The sequence below is a fragment of the Trachurus trachurus genome, assembly GCF_905171665.1.
Source record: "Trachurus trachurus genome assembly, chromosome: 16".
In the NCBI taxonomy this organism is placed as follows: Eukaryota; Metazoa; Chordata; class Actinopteri; order Carangiformes; family Carangidae; genus Trachurus; species Trachurus trachurus.
In genome coordinates, this window is record NC_139902.1 from 21,105,814 (window position 1) to 21,133,644 (window position 27,831).

General features: G+C 41.3%; 1 protein-coding gene across 1 annotated transcript in view; it reads right to left on the reverse strand.

Annotated features, from left to right (window-relative positions):
• LOC310999637 (RNA-binding motif, single-stranded-interacting protein 3-like) overlaps window positions 1–27,831 on the reverse strand; it is a gene marked incomplete at its 5' end in the record, with an annotated part of 106,628 nt that overhangs the window by 75,213 nt on the left and 3,584 nt on the right. Inside the window, one exon of the mRNA XM_083990155.1 lies at window positions 750–943. Coding sequence (XP_083846281.1) covers window positions 750–943 — 194 coding nt within the window. The remainder of the gene's footprint in view (window positions 1–749; window positions 944–27,831) is intronic.

Here is a 27,831-nt window from a genome sequence, read left to right on the forward strand (position 1 = left end):
ATAAAACAACTAACATTCTGTAAAAGCTAAATTCATGTTTATGGAATATAAAGCTGTTTAGTAAAAGCTACATCCAAACTGTAAGATTTGTATTGGAGTTGATGTTGAAGATACTGTACATTACATTTTGGCAAACGATCTTTGCATAGACAGTGTGAAATACTGGACTGCCAAGATCATCATCACATTTCAGTTTATAGCAGTATCACTTAATAGCTTTAAATGCAGTGGAATTACATTTCTATAAAGCCTAATTTTCACTTCTAAAGTGAATCTAGATGATTGTCTTTTGGTGTCTTAAAAGAGCACGGCTCAAAAAGTTGCCAAAAATGCTGGAGACTGCAGGCTTTTAAACAGAAAGGCGTATGTTTATATCATAGTACGTGTGTATGTGTGTGTGTGTGTGCGTGCGTGTGTGTGTGTGTATGACCCAGTGCAGAAGGGAGCGGATGGGTTAGCCCCAGCTGGGTTGTGTTTTTACGTCTGAGGAAGCACAGAGGAGGGACACAGAGGTCAAGAGCAAACTGTTGATACTCATTAGAAGCTGCTGTTGGACTCACGCAAAACTAATTACCACAAGCTGAACTGAACCAAGCGGGAATGCACTCAGCTGCACTGAAGGGTGCTGTTTAATTCATGTGCATATCAACAGAGTGGAGTGGAATAGAATAGAATAGAATAGAATAGAATAGAATAGAATAGAACAGAACAGAACAGAATAGAACAGAACAGAACAGAACAGAACTCACGGCTGGCAGAGTTTGATGAGGTCCTGGTCGGTGGTGGCTGGCGGCAGGCCTCTGATGTACAGGTTGGTCTTACTAAGCTGCTCCGCTAGCCCTCCTCCGTGACCTCCTCCTCCACCTCCACCTCCTCCTCCTCCTCCTCCGGTGGTGCCGGGGCTGGGCGGAGCCATGGGTGGTGGGGGTGGAGCATAGGACTGCTGTGGAGACGGAGAAAGAAAGAAAAAAAGAGAGGGAAAGGTTAGTTTAGGTCACAACATGATGAAAAATACTTTATTTTCCGAGGAAATTTAATGACGCTAAAGTTATTTTCAGTTTCTGCCCCTCAGTCTTACCCATTAAACAAAACCTCTTCTTTCTACCGATCTCACATCCTTTTGAATAATCTCTTCCTGTATCAAGCCCCACCGCAATTTCTTGATGCAACAGGAAGCACATCAAATTAAGGAAGCAGGATCTGTGTAATTACTAGTGCCTATTATGATTATAGCACCAAGTTTTACTATGAACTTGTATCATTAACAATTATAGGCTGTGCGGCATCTTTGCAGTAACTTCTACAGCTTTAGTTAACTTTGATGATACCGCAATAAACATTCCTATTCAGTCACTATCATCATTGTGACTGGAGTGACCTGCTGTAAGTTACAATGCTTTCATGTTGTGGTTCAGGAGCGAGGGAAAAGGAGGTTTACAAAGTGCAGATGAAAAATGCTCCAAGTGTATGTCCTCTCTCTGGTGTGTGTGTGTGTGTGTGTGTGTGTGTGTGTGTGTGTGTGTGTGTGTGTGTGTGTGTGTGTGTGTGTGTGTGTGTGTGTGTGTGTGTGTGTGTGTGTGTGTGTGTGTGTGTGTGTGTGTGTGTGTGTGTGTGTGTGTGTCAGACAGATGAATCAACACAGTAAAAATAGAAGAAAGTGTCTTGACGGGTCATTTAGAAAACTGTATCTTACAGTGGGATCATTTAGCTTTTGGATCAAACAGAAAAACCTCTTGAATCGAAAGACATTTTCTAGGGACACATGATCTTTCTTCTTCAAGTTGATTTTTTTTTTTTTTAAGGAAATTGAATAGATGCTAAGACTGCATTGGATGGGTTTACTGTACTGTTAAGCATCCCTTTATGTAGGTGCACAAACCAGGCCATTCAGTGTTTAATCCAAGCCTGGGCATTTTATCACCTAACTTACTGAAACGTTTCCAATTAGCCCCCTCTGTCCAATTACACAGCTCGGTACTGACTAAATGACTTAATAAGACGACCATTTCTGGAAGGCAGGAGGACTAGTCTGAGGATTGATGAGGGTTCGGGTGGGTTCAGAGTGCACTCCACTCCCTGGCTGCCTTTGGGCAAACTATTAGTTTAGGTTTGGAACAAGTAAAAAAAAAAAAAAGCCTGATGGCTCATATGACGACAGTGTTAAAAAAAAAACTGTCTGCTGCCTTGATATCTAGAGCAAAACAGCCACAGAGGCTTGACAAAGAAGTCTGGTCTCAGCGTCGGCCCTACTGTTGAAAACTGGATGGAACAAGTTCAAGATGATCACAGGCCTGTTCCACTCTGTGTGTGTGTGTGTGTGTGTGTGTGTGTGTGTGTGTGTGTGTGTGTGTGTGTGTGTGTGTGTGTGTGTGTGTGTGTGTGTGTGTGTGTGTGTGTGTGTGTGTGTGTGTGTGTGTGTGTGTGAGTCTGAGAGAGAGAGAGGCAAAGAGAGAGGATGGAAGAGAAGGGTGAAAGACGGGTAAGAAAGGAAGAGCGTATACTGTATTTGGCAGTGTGTTGGCAGTGTGTGTGTGTGTGTGTGTGTGTGTGTGCATGTGCATACACATATACCAGAGAGCGCCTGTGCACTTGCATGTGTGCGTGTGTGTGAGCTGGTGTTTGTGATAATGACAGGTTGTCACCACACAGCAGTGCGGAGCCTGAGCCAGCTCTGATATTAATCCATTACCTGTACTTCCCTCAACTGGCACACAGTTCCTGACACACACACACGCACGCACACACACACACACACACACACACAGCTCAGAGAAGACAGCACTAACAGGATTCAGCAAATGTACAGCATACATGCAGCAGCAAGAGGAGATGGTGCTCGTGGAGCAGTGTCATTCACGGGCCAGTGCTTTACACTAACAGCCCAGAATGAGCCTGTACGCATAAAAAAAGTACAGAGTAAAAAAAAAACAAGGTGACACTGGGTAATACTTTATTTTAATGGTTGTGACAAAGACTACTCTATCGTGCAACTGTCTTCTTACACCAGTTCCCAACACAGTGTTCATGCAGAGAAATTGTCTCGGAGTCTTCAAGCTACTTATGATGCAAATGTAAGAAATACAAAGCTAATTATTTGACAGGGATGTAATTGAAAAGCAAAACTGTTGCCGTGTGTTGCTGTTTTTTTTCCTGTTTTATATCAGTGCACTGTTATCTGAATGTTTTTGGTACCAACACCCCAGGTGCTACTTTATACAGCAAGTGATCAATCAAAACCACAAATAATAATTAGTTGCAACCCTAAATCTAACCAGGAAAATGCTCATGTATCAGTTCATGAGGACTGGTGTGTCCAGTGTGTGTAAGAAATAACAGATTTCTGCACTAGTACCCATTGCTTATACAGTTGGAATAAAATATTTTTTTTACGTCTTCTCATGAAATGACTGTGACATGTGATTTATTCTTGATAGTGTATATCTTCTCAAAACTATTGATCAATCTCTTTCAAACGTGTCACTGCGAAAATTAAACCACCATTAACTTTTATAATAGGAATAAAAAGAGGAATGTGGCTGAAAACTAAATGATTTCAACTTTATGGGCAACCGTGTGTATATAATGCAATGTATAAAAGAAACAGCTGTTAACACTGCAAGAAAATGTTCATTCACATTTTTTAAATTACAAACAGCCTTTTATCCACCAGACATGCAGAGAAAGGAATAAGACCTCCAGGTACTCAACAAGGGCAGCACAGTGCTCAGCAGCGTGTGGTTTGTACCGAGACGTGCACTGTGTGGTCGCATGGAGTGTCTGTGATCATGATAATGAAAACCTCTCTGCTTTTAAGCCTTAACATTTTTGCCGACTGATTCAATATGAGCCCTTTGACAACGGGTTTGTTTACCGACCACCACTGACAGATAACATGTTTGATGGGAAGTGTCAAACACAAATAAAAGCCCTCAGGCTGAAATCTGAAAGAGAAATGCCATATGAATAAAAGCTACAACATGCTACAGATAACACAAATGCCAGCACATGCATTATATCTACACACACACACACACACACACACACACACACACACACACACACACACACACACACACACACACACACACACACACATAACTACACATGCAGCTTACACTCACACCTCCAGCCTTATCTAGGAACATGTATTTTCTACCACGATGACGATGAATTGAAAAGAGCCTTTCTTCATTCACAAACACACACACTCAGAAGTCCAGGTATGCACAAATTTACACAATCTCTCTGCTTTCCCCAACTCGCTGACACAACACACACACACACACACACACACACACACACACACACACACACACACACACACACACACACACACCTGATCAAAGGGCTTGCCCAGGGAACCTCTTTCAGCCAATTTGTGCAGCTGTCAGGGTCTGGGGGATAGTGAGCTGTGTAATATGTTAGAGACTGTGATAGGGAATCCTTTGAAACATTAAAATCTATCTCTCTCTCTCTCTCTCTCTCTCTGTGGCATCCTCTCTTTTACTTCTCCCGCTCACGTCAAATGTGACTCCACCATCGCTCAATCGCTCGCTCTTCCGAAATCCCCTCCATTTCCCCATACACTCGCTCTATGTCTCTCCCTCTCTCCCTCCTTCATTGCCTCCTCTCTTTCTCTCGTTTTAAAGGATTACCCTGCAGCCGGGCTGTGTGGACTGAAGGCTGCGTCTCAGCTGGTATTGTTGATACACTCAGTACAGTGGAGCAGCTCTCGCAGTGGGGGATAGGCTCAGAGGCAGCGACACAAACTGTCACACAAAACAAACAGAGTCACCGGGTTTTTCTGTACGTTTCATGCGCGGTTGAGTCTCCGAGCATCAACGCGCCGCACAGCGCTGCTGCACGGTGTCATATGTGCATGCTGTTACTATCTGATGAGGATATGTGACTGCAGAGAAGAAAACAAGTTACTTATCCTGAAGACACTGGAAAATGTTTAAAGCACTATTTAAATATTTGTCTTTCACTGTGATACAACGCAGCTGTCATAGCACCACTTTCATCACCTTAGACTGACTGTTAGTCTGCATATAGGCCTACTCATATATACATATTACACTTCCCTTAAAGCTTGTTTATCTCTCAGTGAAAATAAGTAAAAATCCCTGCATAACTGCGTGGACAAACATAATGAATGCAGTTGTATTGGTGGCCCAATTTGCTCTGTGGACATCATTAATGAATCCAATTAATACTCTTTTATCTATGAAACAACTGCTGGCTTTGGTCTGATTTTTGAGAAACGTGTTTCTAGAGGCTTAGAGACATGGTGACTGTACTTGTGTGGCTCGTCCTGTTGACTCCTGTTGTCATAACTGTCTGAAGACCATTTCTCTTTATGCTCCAACAGTTGAATCAAAGGCGATGGTGCCACACAGCTAATTAGCTACAACAGCTTCCTCTACTTTGGACTCTGTGCAGTCCCCGAGCCCCTCAAAGATCAGCACTGTCAAGATGACTCGGCCTGATTTATTTTGCCTCCATTAGTGAACTCCTGCTACTCCACCCACTGGTTTTTTGTTTTTGCATACTGTGGCTCAGTGTGTGTCAGTGTCTTGCTATTGTATCTATGCACATTGATTTTCATTAGAACAAAACAGAGATGCCAGAGGTAAAAGAGACACAGAGATGCAGACAGACAGAAACAGGGCTTGAGAGCTTAATAGCCGACGATGAGCCCATTCGTCTGCTGCTCAGTTACTAACTCAGTTCTATACATTTTAATAAGGCATCTCTGCCAATATGCTCCTCGATGCGCATTTGATGTGATGTAAGACATTCTTTCTCACTGCTGTAGGCGTATTTATATGTATATACTGTATAGGCAGCCATTATGGAAAAGATGTAAAGACTCACAAAGTGACAATATGGAAGCAAGAATAAGTTGCTTAGTCCCTGAGTGGGGTGAACTCTGGGTGAGAGTTAGTAAGGGAGGGATTAAGACATGGAAGACAGCGGGCGACAATGTGGAAGAACAGCGAAACGTGAAAGGGAGATGGCCGGTGGAGAGAGCTGAGTGTGGAGGAATAAGGGGAAAGAGGATGGGACAGGGGAGAAAGGAAAGAGGGGGACATGGGAGTGTGGGTTGTTCCGGCCTCGTCTGATGCTTCCTGAAACACAGAGGAAAGAATGCGGGCTATTTTTAGGTCCAGTGCTGAGATTCTCTCTTACTGTCAGTGCCTCTAAACACAGCAGCGGAAGGGTTTAAGGAAGAGCTTATGAATACATCAGAATGGAAACATGGCTCCCAATATACCGTCTCCGTTTGGAGATTACACAAGCAGCTAAATTAAGCCTTGGTTATTGCTGCTGGAAACCTTGAAAGGATGACAAATCTTTTCAGGGATTTACAAAAAAAAACTTGATCACCAGACTGGCAGGTCCAGGTCTTGTTTGAGGCAAGTCGAGACTTTGCTATCACAAAGCAGAAAAGAAACATATATAATAACCAGAATAAAGGAAGGAAAATGCCATGTTTATGTTGGAGAAAAGAGTGGAGACTACAGAGAGTTCAGTTAATGCTGTTTACAGGTATAAATAGCTTTCTTGGAGACGAGCCTAACGATATCCAATACAGGATACTTACAGGTCAAGTTAAGAAATGTGTAGGCTAGAGGTATAGCCTGTGATTAGTCTGGGGGCGTAAATGATATGTCTGGGAAAATCACACCAGAAGGTTGTGTAACAAAATCATTTGGAGTCCAGATACATGACCAGCTCTGAATTCCTGGAAAAAGGATCTGCTTCGTGTCCCTAAATGAGGGGCACTGATAATCAAGTTTGTAAGACTAATAACAACCATACAGTGTCTGCGTGTTTCATTAAGTTAAAAACGAGGCTTAAAGACCTCTTTTCATACCGGTTACGATAAAATACCTGAAATGAATCTGCAGTTGAAATACATGTCAAACGTCCGTCTTTGTAAATTGGAGTTATTTGTCACTGGACAAAAACATACCACACCAGCCACTATATTTTATAAGCGTAATACTAGATGTTACTATACCCTTGAGCTAATGCAGCTGTAATTATTGTAATTCAAAGCTGGTTAAGGTTCTGCAGACAGTCTTTTTGCAGCAGAAATAACTGGATATCATGTTTTACCAGGGTGTCTGCAAGTTTCATCAGCCTGGACTAAGGATCAGTGTAAGGTCAATCGGAATGGAAAATGATCACTTTAATTAAATATGCAGAGAGTTTACCTATTAGAATATATCCTGCACGGCCTATTAAATATCCTTCCAGAAGAAGTGAAACACACCATGACTGAATTAATACTGCTCATCTTCATCACAGCACTCCTCTTGTCTATCTTAATAAAAAACCTGCCTCCTGTCAGCTGTTCCTAAAATAAAGTCTTTGTTCTAGCATTTTACAACTGGCGGTGCAGTGAAGCCACTGCCTTCTTGTGCTCGCTGCCTTTTCATCCTTCCTCCATAACATCTCATGTTCTTCCACTTTCAATCTCTCTGGTCCTCTTGTTTATATCTCACCTCTCTCCTAATTTCCTCTCATCTCTCACCACTCTCCCAGTCCCCTTCCCAAACAACTCCTTCCATGTCTCTGTCTGCCTCCTCAAAAAAAAAAGCCAGGTCGTCTAGGTTGCTTCCCCGTGGAACGCCATGTTCCAGTTGTCTACCTCTCTTGTCTCTCTTGTTAACAACACTTCTGGCTGTCATAAACAAGTTGCACAAACAACCCAGGAGGACAGCCAGTTTGGGCTCAGTGCTGACTGACCTGGTGAGAGATAAGGAGATAAGGAGATGATGGAGAGCGACAGCGCTGAGTTGTTGAACTCTCAGTAAATTCCTGCAGCTGTGTTTTTGAGAGGGTCAGGGGCCTACACCTCAGATGGTGGAGCGCAGGCTGTGAGTAGGTTTAAAGGAAGCAGTTTAACTTGGGATTGATATGAATCTGCATTTAACTGAAAGGCTATTGTTCTTGGGGTCAGAGCTGAGTGAATGTTGGAGTGTGGGGTTATGAAAAAATGTTGGTGAAAAACCCAACAAAATGAGCTTGTGTAATAGCGCTCTGTGATTTGATGCACTATACTGTAATGTAATTCTATAAAATTAAGTTGGTGCAATTTGTCTTGAAGCACAGTAGCTGTTAGACACACAAGTCAAACAGAAGACTGTATGAAGATGCGTCATGTTGAATGGTCATGATGTTCTGAACTAATGATTCCGTTAATAAAAATAAATTGCATTATTAAGTATGTGTTTTCAGCTGCAGATAAAGCATAACATAGAAATGTAATGTAACACTGGTGGAGCAGTGGATCGGCAGTTTTCACCATCACCTTAAGGCGAGTGGTATGGATACTGACTGTGAGGTAACAATGGTGGATAGGTGATGATGTAGTGTGTTCAACTTTCACCATGAAGCACAATCGAAAACAATTTAGATGATGTTGAATCATCCAATATTAATGTTCTTGTCTGGTGATAGAGTTGGTGTCCCAGCAGATAATGTTGAACTGATTTGCTGATATCCTTATGGAGTGAGACATGTATGCCTGATTGTATGTATCCTTTTTATGCCTGTATGTATGTATGTATGTATTTATCTCTTTTTGGGGGGGGGGCACAGGATGTGCAATGACCACATGAATTTCCTCATTGAGGATAATAAAGTTAAACTTGACTTGACAGTGTCCTCTCAAAGAGAGACATGGACATCGAGGACAAAGTACATACTGTACTGATGGCCAACTAAGGATTTTGTTTATGTTTCCTCACCCTTTACAAAAAAATATGTGCATAGATCTCATGTTGATCAAATGTGTATATGTTGGCTCAGATTCATGTCCTTCCTAAAGCAATTTACTTGCATATGTTATATCTTTGCTGTGATCAACATTTACTGTGACAAACAAATCAAACTACATTACAGCAGCTGACCTGACATCATTTCTCTAAAAAAGAAAAACGCTTTCTCAGTGACGTCCAAGAAAATCATTCCAGCACATTATACTTCAAAAACCCACTCCATGATTTTTTTCTCCATTTCTGAGTACATTAAGAAAAAAAAATCATACACCACATTCTTCTCTCTTAATTGCATGACCTCTAGCATGCAAGTTACAAAAAGGGGGAAAAAACATGCATATTGAAGAGGAGCTTTGCACAAAGCTCTTTTATTATGTATATTTATGCAAATGACACGTTAGTTTATTCAAGAAAATCTCTCTTACTCCTCCTCTCATTACCCCCTGGTCAGTGTTTGAACCCTGCCAATATGCATGATGAGCAGTGGCAGAGTGCGCTCGTGAATCGTGATTGTTTTTTTTTCTGTTTGTTGTACAAAACCTACATACAGTAAGATGGGAACATATGGAGGTTTCACTGCTTTGCTATGTCTGCCCTCAAAGTTTAACATGAAGCAATGTTAATTACTGCAGAGGTCTATCAGCAACAGCTCCACTTCTTTGTCATCACTAATGAACTCTGGATTGCCTGGATGTCTCCTTATATGGTAAACTGTATATTCCTATCTGCCGCTTATCATCCAGCGGTGTTTCCATCTCTCTTTATCTTATCATCCCCTCCCTGCATATTAATAATATCGTGCTGCCCTCCCATGTCCCTCACCTCTTCACTGTTCTTGTCAAACATTTTGCTTTTCTCCTCCTACATAATTTCATCTCCTTGTGTTTCGCCTTCAACTTTCTACTCATCTCCATTCCTCAGCTGCCGACAGCCTCTGCCCTCTCTTCTTTTCCTGGCCCATCATCTCTTTTCCTCTCGTCTCATCTCTTCCTCATACTTACGCTCCTCCTATCTGCTGGCCCCCTCTCCTCTAACACTGCGCTGGAGATTAAAATATGAGGAAACAATCAAGCTCTGGCTCATTAGCATATGAACGGGGGGCTGACAGGCAACTGCAGGCACGACAACAGAGCCCTGGAAATCCACCGCAGAGCTTTTTTTTTTAAATCCCAGGAATGACTTTTTACCGTATTTTGTTGAATGAGACTGAACAATCCTCTGCCAGTCCTTTCAGGCAGTCAAATTACCATCAGAATAAGAGGGCATGAGAATAAGACAGAATGCTTATATAGCATCAGGTCAAAGAATGGAGGCTATAGAATAAGTGTGCAGACAGAATAATGTTTCTCCACGGCAACAATGAGACGCTAAAAAGATAGGAATTGGCGTGTGTGTCTGTATGTGTGGGTGCATGCACTTGTGTGTTGGGTTCGTCTTCTCACAGCAACAATGAGAAACTGAAAAGATAGCAATTGGCATGTCTGAGTGTGCGTGTGTGCGTGAGTGGGGGATGTGTGTATGTGTGTGGGGGGTCTACTCTCATTAGTGAATCAATTAAAATGTCACTATAAGTGCAGCAACAACACAGGTCATGACATACAGTATATTACCAGGCAACAGAAATGGGAGCTGTAACTTATTACATTACTGGAACACTGTGAAAGTTGCAGAGGTGGAAGTTATGAGAAAGCACAGTAGGGTCACTGTCGGTCTATATTACCTCACTTCAGTTAATATTGATGCTCAAGTTTATTGTGTCCCATGATAAACCCACTGGAATGAAACATCACATTTTCAAAGTGATAAAACACGAACACGCGCACACACGCCACACGCATACAAAAGCCCTTCAACATCGTGTAGCAAAAACTTCAAAACATTAATGGAGACTTTAGATAAACCTGTCAGGTATAATAAGACTAAGTGTGTAAAGCCATGCTAGCAGCTCAGTGAGGCTGTGCTTTGGCACAGCGGTGCTTTGAGCTAAACACTAATGCTGCATTCATGCCATGTTGGCAGAACCGTTAGAACAAGAAAAACATCCCTTATTCTGACTTGCAAGTGTTCATGCATTATTCCAAGGTGGTTTAGCTCAAGTGCTAACCTTGGAGTCACACCAGATAAACAGCCTAAATTAACTACTTTTGTTGTGTTAGGTTTTTGTAGCAGTTCATTACCAATTTAAACCAGAGTGGCTTTTATTAAATGAGCTGAATAGATGGTATTGGTTTCCTGGTATCTTTAAGTCAGATTTCTTGTTTCTAAGTACTATAGTTTAAATTATATGACCTGAACACAGCGTAACATTGGAGTACTAACAAGCTCACTATGGCAGAGTATATACTATATGTATGTACTGTATATACTATACTATATACTATACAGACTATATGCTTACTTTTGGAAGATATAATGCACCTAATGGGAAATTGGACCCCTCTATTTTAAGCAGCTCAACTTAGCCTGTTAGCATAGTAACATTTGCTAATCAACACTAAAGCCCACAAAGGACTATATCTGAGGTGTAAAACATAGATGACTGCAAGAAACGTTACAACAATCCACAGACGGTTAGTAGCTGTAGGAAAACTACTACATTGTGTAAGTAGTCATTCAATCATTCAGTTCTTGTAGATTTTGCAGTTGTTTGTCTGTTTGTTTCAAATTTACAAATACACATTAATCTCCCTACAATGGTAGGATGTGTGTTGGCACTCAGCAACAGGACACAGCTGAGCTGCACTGTAAGACAAAGTCACGGTTGATTTATTCTATTCCACATAATCTATGTTAATGGAAGTCATATGAACACACTGTAAACAAGAAGTACTGTTTAGGGTCATCTCACTGAGCTATGGAGGCTGACAGAATGTGAGATTGTGAGACATGTGATGGGGCAGCAGGCTTCTGCACATAGATTATTCAACTCATATGACCCTGCATGTGAACATCAGGGTTTATTGGTAATTCCACTCGTAAGTGAAGCCATGTTACAGTGTCAATGCACCATTACATCTATATACAGTCTTGTCTAATGTAGTGAAAGAGGTTTGCCGTGCCTCCCTCACTCACATCGACCAGGTCTGATTTAAACATAATTATCTTTACCTTGTCTGCTCCCGGGGTCACTGACCATTCATTATTACTCTGCTTCCTTCCTCCTCTGTATCCCTTGCTCCTTCCTGTTTCTCTCTCTGCTCTAATTAAATTCCTTCATCAAAAAGAGGAGCAAATACTCAGAGAAAGAGAGGAGAAGAGTAGGGGGGTTAGAGGAAAGGAAACAGGGGAAGAGGTAAGGATGAGGGAAGAGATCACAGTGCAAAAACATATTGAGCTGAATCCAAGCCTGCGGTCTGAGATCAGATGATGACCCGAGGATATCTGGAGGGAAAATCCATAATAGGTCATCTGAACAAAGATAGAGCTCAGCCAAATCATTGTTTTTTATTTCTCAGGTGGAAGATCAGACACAAAAACACAGTCAGACTAGAGGTACAAAGCAAATTATCAGCCACAAATGAAATGAGTTATGTTCAATGACTTAACACTCAGGACTTTCATTCAGAAATTAACCTCCACAGCGTGCACTTAAATGTATACTGACCCTCGTGATTTATGTTCTTTGCTCTGTGATCCAACAGTATCTTAGTAGAGTCGACTGCCAAAACAAATTGCAGCTGGATTATGACTATATATGACCGGACCAATATAATATCATGAGGGGATGCCGCACTGTTTTCCACAGGAAATTCCATGTGCCGAAATACTGAATGGCAGCATGGAGTAACCCTGGTGTTAAATACATTTAGGTCACTAAACCGTTTCAACTCTCACTACCCCATTGTCCCCGTGAGAGATGATACACAGGAGCTCACATTTATAATTCACAATCCAGTATTGAGCCATTCATCAAATCAGAAAGAGACATGGTTTGCCCATTTAAAAAAAAAACAAAGCCTGAACAGTGAGAGCAGCAGTCGACGTATTCACCCATCATAACCCAAACATTGTGTGTGCTTGAATTGATTTAAAGGCCTGATCAAATTACCTGGAAAAGGTTAAAAGTATCCATTACCGGCTAACATGTTTTTGCTATTGAACACAGGGAGAAAAGGGGAATGCAGCTGTAACCTGGAGGCATAAAAATACCAAAGTATTCAGTGCAGAAAAACACTTCTTAGACGAAAAAATATCACAGTGAGCAGACGCAAGGTAAAGAGCGGCAGTGGAGTGAACAGAAATAAATCTTTTTCGAACGCGCTCTGCTGATAGAACATATCCCTATCTCTGTCCTTCTTTCACTTTAGCCCGAAGAAAATATCAACTTTGAGGACACAAAACATTCAACCAAGCCTTTTTTTTCTTTTTCACTTCAATTCTAAAATGTAAGAATAACCACCAAAACATTTTAAAAGATTTAATCTCTCAGAAGGACAAATATATAGTAGGCAAATACCAAGTGAAACAAATGGGATTGCAGAGGATAAAAAACAGAAGCAAACAATAGAAAGAAAGAGAAGACATTGTGAGGAAAGGGAAGCACGTATGACAAAGGTAAAGGAAGGCTGGAGAGAAGAGAAGACAGAAGCAGAGGGAAGGAAGGCCACCAGAGAGGTCACTTCTGCTGTTAATAATTTATCCTTTAAAAACCAGTCTGAGGCTTTAATTGGTGCTGTGGCTTAATCCTGAAGCACACATACACATACACCTCAGGGAGCCTCTTAGCAGCTGTGCTCCAGCTAAATTGGCTACAGTGTAGCGGCGACAGCAGCTAGTTCCCTCCAGGTATAACACAGTCAGCCAAAACAGCAATAGCAGGCCTGCCAACCACGTCTCATGAATCTGGGCGTGACACTTCTCAGCTTCTATCTGTCTCACGCTCGCTGTCATGCTCTCAAAAGAAATCTTACGGCAAATCAAAACGACAAGACGCTAGTCCCCCGGCACGGTTGTTAGCTTCATAAACACCCGGCTCACTTCAGTTGTAATCTGCATTTAGCCGAGGAAGACATCGGAGCCTCTTTTGCACGACTTGGATTTAAATCGTTCATTTGATGATTTAAGGCTTGACTAAGTGCAGAGAAAAATGACAAGATGCAAATTTGCCTTTTCAGGGCAAGTCATTACTGTCATATGATAACCCCATAATCACAATTTGTTCTCATGTCTTATTTTTCTCTTTCTATGCCAATATGACTCGGTATAAGCCCTTTTGTTTAAAACACACAGGTATGAGAATGTTCTGCTCATCATTTGAGAAATATTTAACTTGCAAGCAGTTTTAAATCTGAGCTTCAACACGAACCGTGTGCATAGCGACAAATAATATCAACAGAAATAGTCAGAATATGCGTATGCGTAAACTCTGAACTCCTTCAACTGTGTGTTGAAGTTTGCAAATTGTGTTTTGTTTACTTCACAGTAGGTACAATGCAAAAATAAATCTGATGTACCGTTCATCAGATTCTCAATCAAGCTAAACACATGAGGAAAACAACTCAGGATAGGACTTTCCCTTCATTCATCTTTTTGGGGTTTTATATTTCCAATGCGTGTTTTTTTATTGCCATTAAACATCCTGCTTTGTTCAAAGGAAACTGGAGGAACAATTTACAATAAATGTCATGCAAACTGTTTAACATTTATCCCTTCCGGCACTGCTGTCTCTGAGCACTGTCCAGCTGAAGGCACTCTGGCAAGCATTATATCTGTGCCTGAAGCTTGATGAGCACATTTACCGCCCCCATACCCTACCCTCACACATCAGCTCTGGTGGTGAGATAAGCACTTTGGCCTTTAGCTGATCCGAGGGGAAACCCTGCTATCTGTATCTGATCACCCTTCATATGCCAGGCTTGTACCCGTGTATGAAAATTGAGACATTCTGTCCAGCTAGAGTCACGCAGTCAGATTGTTAAATTCACAACTTGTTTGAGCAACAATAAAAAAAAAAATCAAAGTGAGAATGCCATTAGAATTTCCATTGTCGTGCCATTTTTAGTTTATGATTGATCTTTTTGTGTCTGGTTTATTTTATTCATTTTGTTTTTTGTCAATTTGATGAGTTATAATTGCAAAAAAAAAAACTACAAATGTAATCTATGAATTTGATCATAAAGTTTTTTTCTTCACTTTTCTGCACGTGTTAATTGTTACTATTGGATATCAATATCCTTGGCCATTTGTAATTCCCAAGTAGAAATGCTCCTTTATTTTCTTTTAAATAATTCTGCAGGCAAGAACCATTACTTTCTTTTACATTCACTCAATATTAAATGCATCACATAGCCTTGTCACAAGGGCAAAGGGATCCCTTTGTAGGGCGCGTATCCCATGCAGTTTATATTATATGATTTTATTGGCTGTCATCTGCCACAGCTTAAAAAAACATTTATCTGCCACTGAGGTTGAAGCCATGTTCAGTCTTTGAATCATAGGCAATTAACAGTACAGTTGTTGTTATTGTTTTTTTCAAATCTGAGATGTTACTGTAGGTGACAGCATGAAGTTGCTGTGGTTTCCCAATAACCCACAATGTGTCACCTCAGAGTCTGCCTTATTGTGAATTGCATTTCCACCTTGAGAATTAGATTTCCAAAGTGAGATAAAAACTAGTCCTGGAGTCTCCGCAGTCCAAAATCACCCAGACAGCGAGGTTATCAGCCAGACCCCGGCACCATGAGAATACATAGTGTCTCCCAAATCCTATTGTACCATGAAATGTCACAGCACATTAGCTACAAGAGGGATTACCCTTCCTTGAAAGTAAAAGAGGGAGAGAGGGAGCCATTGAAGGGAGATACAGAAACAGAGGGAGGAGAGTTATACACGGGGAGCCTGTGGGAATGTGTATGTGAACACATGCAGATGCATACAGGTGAGTGTGGGATGAATATAAACTAGTCCCTGCTCTGGAACATGTAAATGCATTTGTGTGCCCTTACTAACTATTATATCTCCACTTTTCCTTCCCTCTTCTGTTCATCATACTCCATTTCTTTCTCCTCTCCTCTTCTGTGCCACTGGTCATGATAATCTCTAGATCTTGATTTGGCTATGTTTATGAATTATGTACGCACACACACTACAAACACACACAAACGCACACACGTAGCTTATCTATGGCTGGGAAGTTGAGCTAGGTTGGCAGCCTGAGACCAACAGCTTGTGGCTGTACTATGGAAGAAAGCAAGAGTCTGTCTCTGTTGCTTTGTCTCTGTTTTTCCTCTCTACTTTTGTCAGCCCCTGTTTCCCTTCTGCCCGGGTTTGCCACTCAATCTGTGATTCAGTCGGACTTCCTGTCTCTGACTGACTGCTGTAAAGACTGTATGTTTTGAAACATGAGGTCTAGCCTGACTCCATTTTCACTCACGTTATACACTATATAATTCCATAATTTTATTTTTACATTTTTGCAATGTAGAATATGAATAAGCTCCCTTGGGCGAGAAAACTATAAGCATGCAATAATAAAAAGTCTAATATTAAAAAACATGACACCCTGGTGATATAACTATGACAATATATATTTCAGAGTGCGGTCAAAGGCGTATTTGCTGAGAGCAATTAGAGTGAAGTCTGTGGAGGATATACAGTGTGATCCAGATTGGGAAAGTGACATATGGATTTGAAGAAGTTCAATTTGTCAGTGAACAAAGGCAGCTGGCTCTGCTGGTCCCACTTGAATGAGGAGGGGATTCCTCCCAGTACAAGGAAGATCTTTGATCCGAATAACTCTCCTCTTATAAGCTTATTTCATAAGCTCTTCATACTTTCTTCTGCCTCCCCTTTGATTCCCCTTTCCCTGTCTTATCTGCGCCTTCGTCCCCTTCATCCCCTCTCACTCTGACCCTCTCCTTTATTTCCTCCACCTCTCCCTTGCTGTTGTGTTTTAACATTTCTGACCCTGCATAAACAAAGTACTAGACACCTCCTGCAGACGCCAACCAACACCACCTGTACCTGCTGCACCTTAGGGTCTTTGTGAACATGGGTTGATATTAAGGCTCATGTGGGGGAGATCACAGAGCAACAGCGAAAGCAAAACTGAACCTTTAAAGTTAGGCTACATTCATATTGCAGTTACAAGTGACCTGAATCAGATTTTTTTTTGCTCAAATGTGACCCATATCCGATTTGCTTTTGACAGTGTGAACAGCACAAGTCGCATTGAATCTGACATTTTCTAATCAGATTCAGATTCAGATTTTTCTATGCAACCCCAGTGTGAACAGCTAAGGCGGATTTGATGTGACTTTTACATCTCTTTACAATGTTTACTCTAGGTTTTGTTTAAAGAAGCCGCGGCAGGACCACGTACACACACACACAGAGCAATAGAAAAACGGCTCGATAAAGCGCCGGATAATTTGACGTGCAGCGGCATGTGTTTACCGACAACAGAACATCTATAGTGAGAACGTGAGCACTGACGGAGAGGAGATTATAAATAAAAAAAGACACATGGTGTTAAACTTTGGGTTGGTAATAACCCCAGACATTTTCCAGCTTCCATTTCACAGACATTTCAAATTAAAAGTGAAAATATTCATTCCCTCTATGTTTCCTGTACAACAGCATGCTGCGCCTGGCGTCGTTGTTATTGTTCCTTTGCGTTCACACTGGAATCTCATATAGGCCACATTTTAGATGGTAATGTGAACAGCCAAACAAAAAATCGGATCTGAGCAAAAAATCTGAATTGAGCATTAAGGCTTCAAACATTCTAGGTGAAACTGATGGCAAATTTAGCCATTTCAGCATCAGTTTCAGCATAAATCTGTCAGACTGGAAATAATATCATCAGGTTACATGCATTCTGCAAAGTACAAAAGATAATCTGCACTTATTGTACATCTTGTATGCAGGTGGGTCTCCCTGCGTACTGATGTGACTGTCCCCACGTCATTGATTTCTTCTTAAGAGAGACAGGGAGGACTAAGAGAGACTTCAGCTGAGAGGATAATTCTAGGGTTGGTATTGGTAAGAGTGCTACAGTTAGTATTTTCTGTCACAGCGGTGCACTGAATGCTCCTCCTGTTGTACTCAGAGCCCCCACTGCATCTAATCTAGCAGTTGACAGTTGCTGTGTGTGCATGTAAGTGTGTGTCAGTGTGTGGTTGTGTGTGTGTGTAAGTAATTCTGTTGCATATACAAATATTCACAGTACATCTCATTTACGCCTACATATGTGCCTGTATGTTCTGAGTTTTTACCACCAAACCGTAAAATGGCATTTTGAATGAATCACAATGTGATGTTATTTGCAGAAGACGTGATGAGGGATTAGTCAAAGTGTTGGGAAAGAAAGCCTTATTTGATGAATGAGTTTTGGATTCACTGTTTTCCACACAGTGGAATTAATGAGATTGTAATAAAACTAAAGAAGTGACAATGTATTTACTGTGCATATCCATTAATATGAAACTGCTACTGCATATCTTTGTAGAAATGTATCTTTAATTATACAAAATTATAGTAGGCTACAGCATCTATTTGAAGATGAGGCCACAACACACATTCATTGAAACAAATAGGATTCAGGCTTTGGAGATGGTTTTGGGAAACTCACCACTTGATTATGTTTTGTACAACATATCACTGTCTCAGAACTTTCCTAAATTAAGCAATATCTTTCTACCAACCACTGCCTTAGGACCTCATGGCACAAGAATACAAAAGAAGTGATAAAACTAGAACATTACAGATGAAGATCATCAAAAAAGACTATAACACTTCATAATACGGTGATGTTAATATTGGGATGGTTTGGGAAATCCTGCACACCTCAGCCAACTTTAGCATTGGAATGAGTCAGTCATCCATGAATCACACGGTAGGTCAATCCCAAAAAAAGCAAAATGACAAGAGGAATCCTCAGAAACAACCTAAGCCATGGAGTCAAAGAACAATGCCAAGCTTAGATAAGGAAGTCTCCTTAATGCACTGCACTGACGCCTCGTAGTACATATTGCATTAAGAGCATCATCTTAATGTACAAAGTGCATTTTAATGGGCTTCAAAATGGCATCCACAAGTGTAGATGCATATACACACATACAAACTAAGCCTATAAATGCACACATCGGCTATGCACAGTGTACACAGCTACACAACTGAACATGGGCGTACAAGCATTCAAACATATATGCACATGGAGAAATTGCCTCTTGGGGCCTTAATTATTTAAACAGGAAGTTATACCAATGAAAAATGCAGATTGTGATGTACCAAATGCAGCAGACAAATGTCTCTGTCTCCTCTTATGGTTCAGCACAAACGACCGGGTGAGGTCTGAGCTGCACCAGAGGCCAAGAAAAACGAATTATCAGGAGCTATTATTGAGCAGTGGCTTCAGTTAACAGCAGCCTGCTGTTGCCAAAATGTGGCAGCCACCAGACTCCTATCCATTCAGCTGCATTTTTAGCAACACTTTGTTAACACCTTACCAATATCAGTTGAGCCTGTGCTGCTCTTTAAACCTTGGCTAAAGAGCAGTGGTGCATGTTCAATATTTCAATATTTGAAAAAGCAAGAGGATGGATGACTCGCCAAATTCTGCGAGCTGTGTTACCACTTTTGAAGCTGTTATGTTGTCTGTTCAAGTTAAATCATGCACACCTCAAACATTTAAAACCACTTTCAATGTTATTTTTACCCTCAACTGCCAGTATCCTACACACAGACAGACTTAACACGGAGAGACAGCTCTGCCAGCGTCTTAGCCAATGAACTATTATTATTGGAGCCTACCTTGACTTTAAACAGTGGGGAGTCTGGGTGGGGGAGCTTGAATATGCATCAATTCAGCCTCCTACTGGCAGAAACTGCAAGGTTATAAGTACATTAAAAGAAATCAAGACGATAAAACAGTAGCAACGTCTGTAATCTATTTCCCATCTTCTCACTGAGATAAAATATCGGAGACACTGTAGGAATATCGCTGAGATGTCAGAGCAGTGATTAGTGTTCTCAGTGCTGTTATAGTGGCTGCGTTAGCTCTGCTAATCTGCTGCTTTATTGTGCAGCTGCACCAATATCAGCAGCAGAGTCACTGCATCCAACAGTTGCACACACAAACCCCATTTGAACATCCTCAACATTGTCACACAAGCATTAGACTCTCTCTCAAACACACACACACGGACACACGCTTAGCACAGAGTGCACTGAAAGGCCAGGCAGTACAGCACGCCTCAGTAGTGTGTGCCAGCCTAATCTAGTCAGGCCTTTTATCCCATCTCCTCCCTCAACTTCCACTTAAATCAACACTTCACTGAGAGCTACAAAGCTAGTTTGCACCCTCCACACACACACACACACGCACACACACTTTACTTCTCCTCCTTCGTTGTTCGTTTCTGTTTATGTCTCACTTTGGCGCTCTCGCCTCATCTCTCTGTGTCTCGAGCAGAAACACACACCTCACACGCACAGTCCTGAACACACACACACAGACGCGCACACATACACACAGATGGATGGTCACACGCTGAAACATACTTGCGTATACTACACACATTCTCACACAACTTCGAAAAAGGCTGGTAGTCTCTGAGGAGAGCCGGTAGTGTGAATGAATAGACGCTGAATGTGCCTTAACAATCTGTGCCCAGTCAGCTGCGTTGGCCACTGCCCAGGCTGAGAGTTGGTACCCCAGAAAATAATTATCCACTGAACAAAAGCATGACTATTCTGGCTAGCGTTATAGAGGTCTCCCTGAACTCCATGTATACTCATTCAGTCAGCAGGTCCTCATGCATGAACAACAAAAAAAGGTCAGAAAAACCACTGCTCTGAAGAACAATACACATGCGCATATGAGCATTTTTTCTGAGCTGTGGTTCAGTTTTGGTTTTGTTTAGGTTGTGGTTGCACAAGTTTAATCAGATGTGCATCTCTCATCAGGAAAATGTAAAAGCAGGCCAATTTATGCGTCTGAATGACCAGTGCTGTAGTGGTTGTGCATACCTTACAAGTATTTCTTCACAGAGGGGGCGGAGTCAGAGACAGCAGGCCTCCGAGAAGCAGCTTCCTGTAACCATAGACTGTAAAAAACATGGACGTAGCATCCGTGACGTCACCCATTGGTTTTGAGGAGTCGTTTTTTGACTCAAATATGGAAAATCGGCGATTTTAACATGGGGGTCTATGGAGAAATGCTGCCTTCTGGTACCAGCCCCCAGTGGCAGCCGAGAGGATTGCAGTTTTTTTAACGCGGAAGTGAGCTTCACTTCTCAGACCGACGACTCCCCCCTTGCCTGTAACGCTGCAGCCGTGTTTTCATGTAGAACTTTTTGTGTCTTTATTCATAAATGTCAAACTCAAAATGTCACAAAACACCGGACAGGCCTGCCAACAGCCAACACAACATGGTGATTTGGTGTTACACTATCTTTAGCAAATCATTGGCATATGAGTCGACACGCGTGCACGCACACACACACGCAATCTCTTCCCTCACACACAGTAGAAACAAACAGATTACTTTCAAGTGTCATTAGTGACCAATCACCTTGGATGTGCTCCCTGCAATCAGCAGCAGCCTGTGTTTGGACTCCCGTTGACATCGACGCCGATACACACTCTCACACACACACACACACAACATGCACGCACAGTTACGTAGACGGCTCCGATAAAAGCATGAGAGCTACAAAAAGTAATTTGACTGGGGCCCAACAAAAAGAGTGTTTTCACAGGATAATCCCCGGCTGGGACTGCAGGGGTTCTGTGTGTGTGTGTGTGTGCATATCAGAACCCTGGGGAGTGGGTGTCTACGTCTGTGTGTTTGTACGTGTGCAATTGTGTGTGGGTGTGGGATCAAGCTGAGCAGGGATGGTTTTATTCAGGATTTCATTAGCAGGGAATAGGAGATGTTTGGCCTGGTCAGCCACCTCTGGCTCAGGGACAAGAGTGTGTCTGTAACAGCTAAACTGTCTGTGAGGGCAAACACTGTGGCAGTTTTATAGAGTTTAACTGTGTTCTTTATAAATTCCCCTTAGACTGAGAAGGAAAGAGTGCAGAGGTTGAGCTCCAGAGTTTATTCACACTTGGAGCTGTCCTACAGTGCCCGCAGATACCAAAAAAGAAAAGAAAAGAAGAAAAAAAAGCTTCTTGTGTGGCTCCGAGTGCTTCAAAGTCACACAGATTAAACACCATCAGTGGAAAGGTGAGACACTGGAGTATCAAGGAGGAAGCACTGTGTGTGCTCAGGAATTGAGATTCGGAAATAATGTATCACTCTTTTCCACAGAAACTGTTAATGAATGACTGATTTTATTATTCAAATAAAAACATCCTCCGCTAAGTATATTCCTCCAATTAAGAATACACATCTAGAATGTCAAGTATACAGCGTATTGATCTTCTGTTGTTGCCATATCCTCTTTAACAGAGTGGACATGTCTGAGTGGTTCTACTGGAAATAATGATCATCTTTTTAGTGCTGAGGTGAAAAAAACACCGCATGCACTCACACTCATCCTCCACATGGAGCCATTTGGAGGAGGACTGTGTCCAGTTTTCTGGGCAGTTTAAGGTATGGGATCATTAATAATTCTGCAATCTTGTGGGCACAGAGGACATTTTATCATTAGGTTTCAGATTTTTCTGTTTGTTGATAACTTTAATATGAATAGTTTGAACTTCTAATAGAGAAGGCTACGTGTGTACGTGAGGAACGAGTCCGACATGTAAAGTTCACAATTATATAGACGTTAAGTTATTGCTGTTGCGTCATCCGAGCTGTGTTTACCGAAAGCAGGCGTGGCCTATCAACTACCCGAGGCATTTCAGGGTTAAGGGTCAAATCCAGGTGATCCAGGTGATTACAGTCTCTCTACAGAAATTCTTTGAGGGTTGCTTCTTTTATATGAAGCAGAGGATAACCAGTGGAGTCTTTTTCACACTGAAAGGTCAGACTCTCAATACTACAGGTATAACTACCTTTACTCGCTCCTTTTTTCACAAATGGTTGCACTAAAAATGGAGGAGTTAAAAGGCCTTCTGTGAAATGAAAGAAAACTTAGAGTAAACTGTTAAAAGACAGAATTACTGGAGGGAGGTTAGGGATTACAGGTATTTTCCATTTAACTCTGAAAAGGCATTGGGGTGGTGGAATTTCCCTTTAACATGTTTCACCTGTGCTGCCTTGAGACAAGAACAGATGAAGTAACAGATACAGGGAGTGGAGTGAGAATGAGAAAGGAATAAAGAGTGGAAAGAGCGAGAGAGAGAGAGAGAGAGAAAGGGGAGGAAGCAACAGCTAAGTTGGAGAAGGAACAACATATGGAGGAAAATCCCCCAGGCCATTCTTTCAATTATCTCTCTGATCCCTGGTGTAGGGATCACTCGCCCACCAACGCGCAAACCCTCACACCTCACCCCGCCACACAGTCTCACCAGGGAGTTAACACAATGAATGAAAAATGAGAATAAGAGATGCGCCGGGCGAATCCCCACATCAACAGTAATAATGACATCTCACATTTAATGCACACAATGCATGCAAATAACGCTCAAGTGTGGAAGATGAATATGTTTTATGGTTTGATTATGGTTTGTGAACACAACGCATTGTCATATTTAAATTCTAACAAGAAATATTCCCAACAAAATCTTCCATGTTCATTTTCATGAAGATTTCTTCTTGTTGTTGAACAAATGACATGCACCTTCATATATTTTAATTATTTTTTTCCTTCAATATATTTTAACCCCAGACAACCCTGAATATAAGAAGTACTCTAGAAAATAATGAATAAATGTGACTAAAAGATGATGGGCTAATTAAATTTTAAATTCATTACAGATAATTAAAAAGCTGTCGTTAAGTCTGCACTACATATGTCATACAATTTAGCAGGCTTTAATGAAAAATATAATTTCATTCATCGAGAAACAAAAGCATCCCAATTATACATGCAGCTTCAATTTGTGTCTGATTTAAAGAAGTAAGAGAGATACTGGAATTTATATTGTCAGCGTCGAGAGGCTGAACTGTAGGAGCAGGTGTAATGAATATGATCGATACCCGCTTATTTGTAGTGCATGGGCTGGCCCATGTCCCCTGTGCACATTCTGTGTAAACAGCTTGACATGAGGGTATCATGAGTCAACGCATTTGGTGTAAATAGAGCCCCCACACCTCACACCCTTAAGATGGGAACAAGATTACTGAAACCTATTGCATAGCTTTTATATTATCGGCAGAGAAATGCGAAAAAGAAATAATGAGAGAGGAGCATATCCTGGATGGGTTAATACCAATCGCAATACTTTTAACTACAGGCTACGAGCTGCCTCTCTTACCATAACCCAGTTGCTATTCAACAGCTATTTGCTTTTCCAATAATGTTAAATAGATGCTTTAAAGTGCTCAATTTGGGTGAAATGCTAGATGATGCAATGTAAACAACAATATGTATAAACCCAGGTAAAGTAAATTATGATGATTTATCTCACTTACTGTAGATATTTGATATTCAGGAATAAAAACAAAACATCAAACATACTTAAAATCCTCATAATGAGACATGATGAGCAATTTCTGGGTCAGAAAACAATCTATATAACCACCACATTGACTAAACACATACTGCATAATATTTATAATCATAATCACATTAACTGTAATATGCTGTTCCTAGTGTGAAAGAGGTAAAAAAAAAAAAAAAAAAAAAAAAAAGTGTGGTACTCTCACTGAATCAGTTCAAACCATCTTAAACCATGTACCTTGAATATCAGATACTTAAATCTCAGTATTTCCAAAACTGCTATTATCTTTAAACTAAGAACTTAAGAAAGGCCACAATCCACAAATATAGAGATACTAGAAAACATGGTCAAAATCACCCTCTATCTCCAGAAACTAGATCAGCCTCATGGCCAGGGGCCATACCCTCTGCACTGAATTACACACACGCATACACACACATACATACACACAGACTTACTTAAAATAGCTAACAGCTAGAGGTTGTGCTCTTTGTCTCTCTCTTTTCATTCCACCAATAAAGTCTTTGTCAGGCACTTAGCACAATGTTCTAAAAGCCAGCACACTGATGGCCAGAGCTGTAGATCTCAAAGAGTTGTGACATTTTTTTTTAAGCCCTCACCGTTTCACTTGCTTCATGTTGTAAGTAAAGTAAATTTAGTTCTAAACATCATTTGCCAAAACATCTGCGTACTTACTGGAATTATGTTTGCTGCCAGACAATATTAGATCATTGGACATTCTATCAGGAAGTGTTGGGGACTATTGGAGCCCTCAGCAATTTCCGTGGTGTAGCTGTTTGAGGTAGAGGGCCCTGACAGGAGCTTTTAAGAGGCAGAGAATCCATTAGACAAGGGTCGCTACAAAGTGGCCAACTATTAAAAATGCAGCAGCACCATTATTCCCTGACCTAGCCAACAACTCTGTCTTCTTCACTGCATCACTCTTTATTTCCCTTTGGATCTCTATCTCAGTGTTTTATTTTTTATTTCTTCTACCAAATTCTTTTCTCTACAGCCATCTGTTCTCTTTTTGCTATATTACACTGTACTCTCCTTCACATCCATTTTTCTGCTCTCTCTCCCTCCTCCACATATTTTTCTATTACAAAACTGGCAGGGGTGAGCCTCACTCACCCCTCTGTGCATGCGCTGACCTGCTGAAGCTTTTTCACTCCTATTTAACATAGCGAGGCACTGGTCAGCGTCCGCTACTGTACTGGGACAAGAATAGAACAGCCCACGGAGAATAATAAATGGACATATATGGGTGGTTAGGAGAGTCCCTTTTAAGCAGTAAAAACTACCCATGCCCAGCAAACTGAACAGATGGTAGGAGTGAGGGAGAGAGAGAGAGCCCAGAACACAGTGGGAGAGAGGCAGGGAAAGAGAGGGAGAGACAGAGAGGGTGTTGGGTAGGGCATTAGAAGAAGGCAACATAAGGCCCTTCTCTATTCTCTACATTGGCATATGATGCTATCAAGAGCAGAGCTGAGATCCAAACAGAATAGCTGGGTTCTTAAACAACAAGCACATGATAATATTGCCGGTTGTAAAACTACAACTGATGCAGGCAGACAGATGTGTGAGGAGAAACAGAGCATGAGCAGAATGCAAGCTGGGCTATAAAGCCTGTAACCTCTGTTTACTCTGCACGTTACACACACACACACACAATTCAGTTTCTGCATAATTTATGGTCGCTGTTTCTGCTAAGGCGAGGTACTTTATGTTTGACAGGAGGAGGAACAGAAACAAGGGAAGAAGAAAGGAAGTAGTGTGAAGGAGAGGAGGGGAAGAGGAAAATAAAAAGATCAGAAGAAGAGGGTAATCAATTTTTCGGTGTCCTCTTTGTTTTTACAATTGCGTTATCTCCATGTTGTGTGTGTGTCCCCCTCCGCCTCCCCTGCCTTTATGATGTTTACTCATCACAGCAAAGCCAACCACTGACCACATTTATCTAGCGCATAATAGAGAGTAATTGAATGTGAAAAGCTCATTTTTGAAGGGATGGGATATTCTATTTAGATGTCCGGGCGTGTCCACATGTGTCATTACTTTGAGATCAGCTGAATGCTGTTTCTCATTACCCTAATTAAAGCTCCTTGTGTGCCGCTGAGCATATTAGCACACTGATCTGCAGCAAACTACTGATCGGCTGGTTGATAATGCTTTTTTTATTTATTTTTTTCCTTACAACCTCTTTCTTATCTTGCTCTCACTGATTATTATCAAAGATTCACATCCTCGGTCAATCATCATCAGAGGCTCAAAAGATAAAAAAAAATAAAAAAAAATAAAAAACATAACTCAAATATCTCTACTACTCCACTGATGCATTTACAGATGAAAGGTCACACACAGGCATACACATATAAAGATGTAAAACCACATACAAATTCAAAGCAGAGAAATAGTTTGAGATAAGAGAAATAACAGAAGGGGGCATAAGACGGACAAAAGGCATAACACAAGTTTAACTATTTGAGCTAAAGATAAGGAAAGCGTCTGACTTATCTAAGGAAGAGTCCGGGAGATCAAAAGTATGAAAATGTTTTAAAATGTCTGATAATTAGAAGCCTCACTGTTGGAAAGAACAAACGTGTTTAACGAAACGCATTTGCTCTGTCAAAACTAAACAGTCATCTGTCAGAGAGATGTCACTTTTCCACCTCTTTAAAAAGGCAGCCACGTCGTGGATTGTTGTTTCTGCGCTGAAATTTTCTGCGATGACACATTTCACCAAAACCACAGGAAAGTGTTCACAAAGTCACAGCAACAACCACAAGCTAGGGTAATTTGTTTCGCACTTTGATTTGGTCCAATTAGCGATTTCACAGTATGTATTTGCAGCAAAATGTAAGAAAAATGCTTTCAGTAGATTACTAAATCATGCCCTCTAAGCAACGGTATGCCAGCCGAAACCAGCTGACAGGGGCAATTAAGAAAATCCCAAGCATTGATTGTACTTATGAATGACAGATTTGAGTCGTAGCTTGTCCCTCCAGCTACACCTTCTGGTTAAATTTTAACAAATCACACACAGAGAAGGCAACAATGCAGCTGCGCTCCAGCATTAACCCTCCCCATGATCCCCTCGAACCCTCTTACATCCATGATTAAGGGCCACGGGTCTCATATAACAGGGCGTGCTGTCCCTCCCCCTCCCTACTGCTAATGTACACTAACTGAACCTATGGCCCATTATGGAGGCAAAGCCAGAGCTGTTCTCGGTTTAATAGCGTCACATTTACACACAACCCGTCATCTGGCTAAGTATTGTTAGTTTAAGATAGTCTTTTCATAACTGCCTTTGTGCGATGGCGGTGCATGTGTACACGAGCGTGTCTGTTTAAAGGCCGCCTATTGTAAGGCAGCGATGGCACCGCACATTTACACGCACAAGGCTGATTTCAACAGGAGGAGAGCCTCAAGTGGAATGGAATCAAGATTAATAAGAGGCCATTTACATCTCCAATAGGTTCAGAGAGAGAGAGGGAGAGAGATGGAAAGAGTGAAAAGAAACCACACTAAATAAATACAC